The 6,628-nt window shown below is 49.6% G+C and overlaps 1 protein-coding gene across 1 annotated transcript; it reads left to right on the forward strand.

The window, feature by feature from the left end:
- Positions 1-2,229: 2,229 nt before the first annotated feature.
- On the forward strand, positions 2,230-5,115 carry EAH_00032730 (hypothetical protein, conserved; the record flags this gene model as incomplete). The annotated part of the gene is made up of 7 exons (XM_013395974.1): positions 2,230-2,344; positions 2,816-3,386; positions 3,551-3,674; positions 3,977-4,053; positions 4,457-4,531; positions 4,750-4,796; positions 4,976-5,115. The coding sequence occupies 7 exons, from the start codon at positions 2,230-2,232 to the stop codon at positions 5,113-5,115; spliced, it is 1,149 nt and encodes a 382-aa protein (XP_013251428.1).
- Between the last annotated feature and the right edge of the window lie 1,513 nt (positions 5,116-6,628).

Below are 6,628 nucleotides of genomic sequence, written 5' to 3' on the forward strand. Positions count from 1 at the left end.
GTCAGGTGTCTTGTGAACGTCCTGGCACTGCCACTCAACATATGAAGGCTTCAGTAGTGTCTTCTGGGGACCCCATCTCTATCCTGCACTGAGTCGCTCACTGGATGGCTAGGATAATATCTTGGTGAAATGGTCTAACATAGATGTCCCCGGCTATGTTGAAATGACCAGCTCATGAAATGTGTTTTCATATTTGACGTCCGCCCTTTCAGCTGTTCTCGTTTCCTGTCTTACATCGGCCGATTGCGTTCGCAGAAACCGCGACACCGAGCACACAGGTAGGCTGCATCCCCTTGCTATCCATTGGAACTTCAGGTTCGCTTCGTAGCGTGTGTCATGTATGGCAAGCAAATCTAGATCATTACTACAAACTTGAAAAACCCATATTTTACTCAAAAAGGATATGCAGGTTTGTCCGTCACCACTGTTGGCCCCACCATCGAACCGCACGTTGCGTGGGCCTGGGCATTGCCTAGATCGCTCTGTTTTTCCGTCTGGAGGCGTCGATCAAAGTTTTGCTTCTCCAGCTACCTAGCGTTTTTCATGCGCCTGCAACCTCGAACCACGAGACAAGTTCGCCAATCGGTAAATCCCCTCAGCTTACTGAGTGACGAATTTGCCTTCTGCCCTCTGTTCTGGCTGCTTATCCATCTGGGTTTAGCTGGCCCTCATAGCCCCAATATCCATACTTGGAGAGCCCCTTTGTTCCTACTCCAATAGGTCAGTAGATGCGGCGTTTTCTTCTCTCTTCGGTGCGCAAGCATTCAATAACCTCGCCGAGCTCCACTCATTCATGCCACGGCCCGGCCGGTTGCCTTTCACCAGCGGATAGCCTTGCTATGAACCACTGTTCACAGCAGGGGGCTATCGGTAAAGCAATTCAACAAAGAATATCCGTAAAAAGAAATTCAGCGATTCGGATTCCCCATGGGGTTTCTACTCACCGACATTTTTTATGAATTGCTCTCGCGACAGCCCCCCTGCATAGACTTTCTTACTTTGCCATATCTTGTCCCCTTGCCGATCTAGGCACAACCCCATTGTAGTCCACGTCGGAAAGCACCCGTAGTCCGAATGGAGTCCGGAAAAGTGATACCGTGGCATAGGTACAACCATCATTATATCGCCTCCACTTCTTATAAAATGAATGCCACTAGCAACTGCGGCTCTTCAGGTGCATTCTAAAGACGAAGGCACGCCACCAAAGAAGCAAACATTCCCTACTGACGACGACCAGCAAATGCATTCTTCATGAATTGATTTCGTCCTAGAAAGCTCCGGGCTGGATGGGTTGCGGGCAGTACGCTTGCTTCAATGCAGAAAGGAGCCAAACCGCTGGTCGCTTCCCCACCGGGTTGCAAATCCTGATCAACCCCCATAATGCAAGAGGGCAAAGGGGCTGAACTTCTAACTGAGTATAAGGCTAAAATCTAAAGATATGCTCCTCGCTAATAGTTGCAAAACTCCTTCAATAGTCGGCGCTATACACTAGCCCGCTTGGCTAAGACGGTGGGATTCGCAGCCCCGGCCTGCCCCTCTGACCTATGCAGTGCCACCAAGTATCATGAGCTCCGTCAGTCTTGGCACAAGACCGTCGTGAGCCGCAATGGAGCGCACAAACTGAAGGGAGAGATTCGCCGACAGCTCCTCACCTCCCCTTCATCCCCCAGGCTGCGTGTGAACTGTGGCAGTATGGCAAGGAGACATCTACGGAAAGGGAGTGACCTCCACAAATTGCAACAGCACTTGCTGTACCAGTTTCAACTGCCGCTACAAATCAACCCCACATGTACGCAAAACAAACAACAAATAATACTACAGAACAATGATACACTTACTTAAACCTCAATAACCAGTCTCCAAACAAGTAGAAATCGGCGTACCAACTTGAGTCACAGCATACTATACAGCCCATGCATGCTTCAGAGTAGGTTATGCAAGCGCCGTAGACTGACCAAAGGGGAGAAGAACCATACTAGCGATGCGAGCTCGTGTTCATTACAAGGATACCACACAAAAACAAAAGGCTTATTTGAACATCAGAAATAGATTTTAACGTGACCTCAAACACCTTTACCGAAGAAAAACAAGCTTACCTGCTCCATCACCAAGCAGGAGTGCAGGAGTTCCACTGGTTGCTGGCACGCAAGAGCAACTGAACAATAACCTTTGCAAGCGTTCCTGCAAGAATTCCTTAAGCGCAAAACATAGATTTTGTATCCCATGCAAATGGGCAAAAGTTCTGTGTCGGCGGGCCTTGCGTTTCAGAAGCCATCGTCAGCCCCACCGCATGCGTCCAGCGGGTCGCTCTTGTGGTATAGTCTGCCATTGGCGTGTTACACTGGTATATATACGACTTATTGCTTGTTCGAAATTCCCACCAGTATTCTCCCTACTGCTTCTCTGTGGGTGGTATGGGAGGCTTCTGCAGTCATTGGGGGCCCGTCCTGGTGTTTCTTGCGCAGTTGCCTTGTGTCCCACTTCTAGCAAATGATATTCTTCGTCGATGTTGTTTATCTCTAGGCCTCTTGGGTTTTTTTCTTAGCTTTTTATATATCCCCAGAGTTTCGTGCAGCGACAGGGCCGTTGGTAGCCGCTTTACGACTCGGTCGTGGCTCTTCACCCTTTTCACCCAGACCGGATACTACTGGACGCCTACAGTGGCCTCGCAGTTCCTGCTGAAGTCATTGCCTTATGCTCGTTTCGCTGTGATTGAGTGAACGTATTTGCCATAGGTGGTGGCTGCAGCTGTTCATTCACAGCCTACTGGGGGCCTCCAGGGCAGGTTTACTGGGTGGGCCCTTGTTGTGGCTAGGAGGCCCCGCACTTGTCGGTAAAGAGGCCGCCGGGATCTTTACTTCAATGGCATCCCGGGGAGTTGACAGTACCGCAGACGCAGGCGATGCATCATCGCCTCCCGAAGATGCAGAGTCCACAACTCGTCGCTTGCTCTCCGCCGCAGCAGACTCGGAAGCTAGCGATACTTCACAAATGCCCCGAGGCCTGTTTCGGTCGGGACTCCGTTCAATTCACTCGTTGAAGCGTCTGAAAGACTTAGAGGATGCCGATGAAGCTTTAGGCACTGAGCAGGAAAGGGCTTCGCCCAGCTCGTGTGCCATCCCGCAACGTACCTCTACAGAAGCTCCGCAGGAACCCAGAGAGGATGAACAGAGAGGCTCGGACAGCGACGACGACACCTTGGAGGTTGTGAGGAGCATGAAGGACCTGCAGCGCATGCGCGGGGGTCCGCGAAAGGGTCTGGACGCTCGTGTGGCCCTACAGGAAACACTTCAGGACAAGGATGATGAAGAGGCAGAAGACGCCGTGGGCCTCCTCGAAAAGAACTTTGCTGCAGGAGGCCCTGGATCCGTGACCGATAAACACTTGTACGGTTAGCTGATGATCAGCTTGGGGCTTAGGGGTTCCTTTTGCGGGTTTGAACATCTGTGGTGGCGGAGTTTCATTAGAGGGGCTGGTGCTATAGCCAGATGTCTGGAGTTTGCAGTTCCCTTTCTGACGCTTTTGCCGTTCTTGCAATTTTGTGATTCAGAGAAGAATTTTTGCGTGAACGCATGAAAGATAAACAGCACGAAACCCGCGAGGAGAAGGCCCTGAGGGAGCATGAGATGGTAGACAAGATGAGGGACCTGTATGCTATTCCCGACCACTTGAAGGTGATTTCTAAGAAGTATCTTTGTTTAGGCCATTGAAAATGAAGGGGACCAGGTCGTTCCTCCGAATCTCAGACAGATTCGTTAGAGTTTGCTCGAAGAGTTTGCCTTGGTTTGCCTGCACTTCGGCATGCCTGCTGCTACTCACACTGTTTACGTTGTGATGGCAAATGCGTGTGGCATCTTCCGGGTTACCTAGGGAGATGCTTTAATGCATCGACACATTCTCCTGAGTTGCAGAATGCTTGTGCGATAGTGATATTACAGTTTTTAGACCCCAGTCAACTGCTACTGTGCAATTTCAGGTTGCAGACAAGACGGAGGAGTACAAAGATCAGATGAACTGGGTCACAGGCCTCGTCGAAGTTGAGCTTCCCATGGAGTGAGCGCCTATTGACAATAGTATCTGTAGAAGATAATTGTTTTGCTACTTTAAATTCTACAATTTTTAGTCGAGGCTCTTTTTCTAAATTTTAAACAGGTAGTTTGACTGGGGCGATAGACTCCTCAAAAGCAACGGAGGTGTACAAAAGGACAACATGGTATAAATATTAGTTTACTTTGTAAAGAATATAATAATAAAACACAAAAATATGTAGGATTAAAAATTCCAGTAATTATTATATTTTATATATAAATTGTTTTTGTGCTAGAATATCTATTTTTGAGGACTACTTAATTGTGGCAGCACATACAGCCTTCCATTTCGATTTTTGCAAGAGGCGTGCGGCTATGTGGTATTTCGTGCACCACGCGTGAACTGTGGTGCGTCACTTGTGTCGCAGAACAAAGCTGAAAAATATCGAGGCAACCGAACGAGCAAAGCGTCAATTGCTCCGGAAGGGATTGCTGGAGGAAGCGTGAGTATCGCAGTTGTGCTTGCTTTCCATATGATTTCTTCCAAGCGTGCGTATACCCAGTGCCAAGCTCCTTTACTTCATTAGTAGTGCTCAGAGATAAGGCGAATAACTTGCTGCTCACGTAAGACACACGGTTAACACCTGATGCTCGCATGGGACCTTTTTAACGCAATTCCTCATGGGGCAGACGAGTGGCTATTTTGGCAATGTTTATGCAGAGAGGAGAATCCAGAGGACCCTGACGTCGTCCGCAAAACGGCGTTTGGTCAGAGATATACGTGGTACATTCCAGATTATCAGTTTCGCAAAAGGAATGGCCAGCAGGTGCGGCTACGGCGTGGTTTTCCATTCCAAGGGACCAGGCCCATCTGCTGTTAGCTGCCGTCGCCGCTGAAGTGCACCGCAACTGTTTCTGCTTATTTGCACTTGGGTGCGACGCTTCAGTTTCAAAGGGCTTTTTGCATTTCGCTTGTGAGCATCTTCAGGCTCAGAAGGCTCGTGACGGGCACGAGGTCAAGCAGTTCGCCAAGAGAACGAAAAGGATGAACGAAGGCAGAGGCAGGGTCGGCGTCGCGCCAATGTGATCTCGGGAATCGAGAAGTAATCATTAGACGATTCTTAGAAGAAGGCACACGGCGAATAGGGATGCCGCGGAGTCCCAGAAGCGCCCATCAAAGAAGATGCGTATTAGCGAGACTCTCCATCTGGCCCTTTCTAATGCTAGGAGGGGGGCGGTAGGAGTTCTCATGGATGTGCCAATAGTTTGGGTTTGGAGAAGCCTGTGTCCGCTGCTTCTAGGGGTATGCAACTAGCGCAGGCTTGAATTTTCTTACGGGAACTTTTAAAAAAGCAAAAGGGAGGAAGGCGCACGTACTGCCTCGAGGCCCAGTCAACAGCAGGCAGAGTCTTAGTGGTGCATACCTTTTCACAGTTAGCAAATATCCACTACGGAGCGTATAGGTGTTTCCCCGTGAACGGTGCGCGTGTGTGAGGAAGGCAGGCATTTCACAAAATCTGGCAATGCAGCTGTAGCGTCGAGTAGAAAGCATATTTGGTTGACGAGAACTCTGCTGCACAAACTTGCAGAGTGGGGACTTTAGCCCATGTAAAGTTTTGAATGGGACAACGGTTCAGAGGATAATCTCTTGATATGTAAGTGCATATCTTGACCATAAATAAGACGACGCCTTGCATTGTGTTGAACGTACACGCAGCAAAACTCCTGGCAGCGAGGCAGCGGAAGGGGCTAGCGTTGTTTTGTTGTAATGGCATATTACATTAATATCGATAACAGAAGCAGCAGCACATCTCAGAACGCCGAAGTCGGCGCGTGTCGAGTTTTTTCACAATAGAACCAAAGAGGAACCTCATGTGACTAGATACGGATTCATGCAAGCTGCTGGAGAAGTCTTAGCGGGCTAGCTTCTGCGACGGGGAAAACGCTAGGCAAGTTGTGTAAGCATGACTTTGTCTCGACGAGCGTTGGGTTTAGTTGGTAGAAAAGAGTAGGCGTGCCCCGCCCTACAAGGCGAAGGGCGTCACTGGGGCGGCTTTCTCAGAATACAGCATTATGCGATACTGAGTATCCTTGAATGCTGCGCGCCCGGCGCACCGGCCCTTGCAGTAGGCAAGAAAGTGGGGTGCTCAACTGACTGCGATGGCTCCGCTGAGGAGGTTGAATGATCATTGGATAAGCGAGTACACCATTAGCCCAAATCTCCGGAATATTCCAAAGCTTTGAGTGCCGTTCTGTGCCACCATTCACTGCAACTTTAGCAAGATTGGTCGTCGTGCGCCTGCACCATGCAGTACCCGGAAATGGGTATACCTGAATTCTTCGGAGGGATTCAACAACGCCCTTGGTGAAGGCAGCTACAGATTTTGAACACCAAAATCCTCACATGAGACGGAAGCTTGCACAGCAAACACTGAACGACGGCGCGCATGCGATTGGAAGGAAAGTATCCTCGTTACAACGAAACGCCTGCAGCAGGCGATGTAGAGCACTTCGGAAAAAGTGTTGCGTGCTACACTACAATGATGTGCACAAGGGTATCCTGGTAGCCGTACTGCCATTGGCGCAACTACTGCCCTACT

This window comes from Eimeria acervulina, genomic scaffold (assembly GCF_000499425.1).
Source record: "Eimeria acervulina Houghton genomic scaffold, Eah_scaff319, whole genome shotgun sequence".
NCBI lineage: Eukaryota > Apicomplexa > Conoidasida > Eucoccidiorida > Eimeriidae > Eimeria > Eimeria acervulina.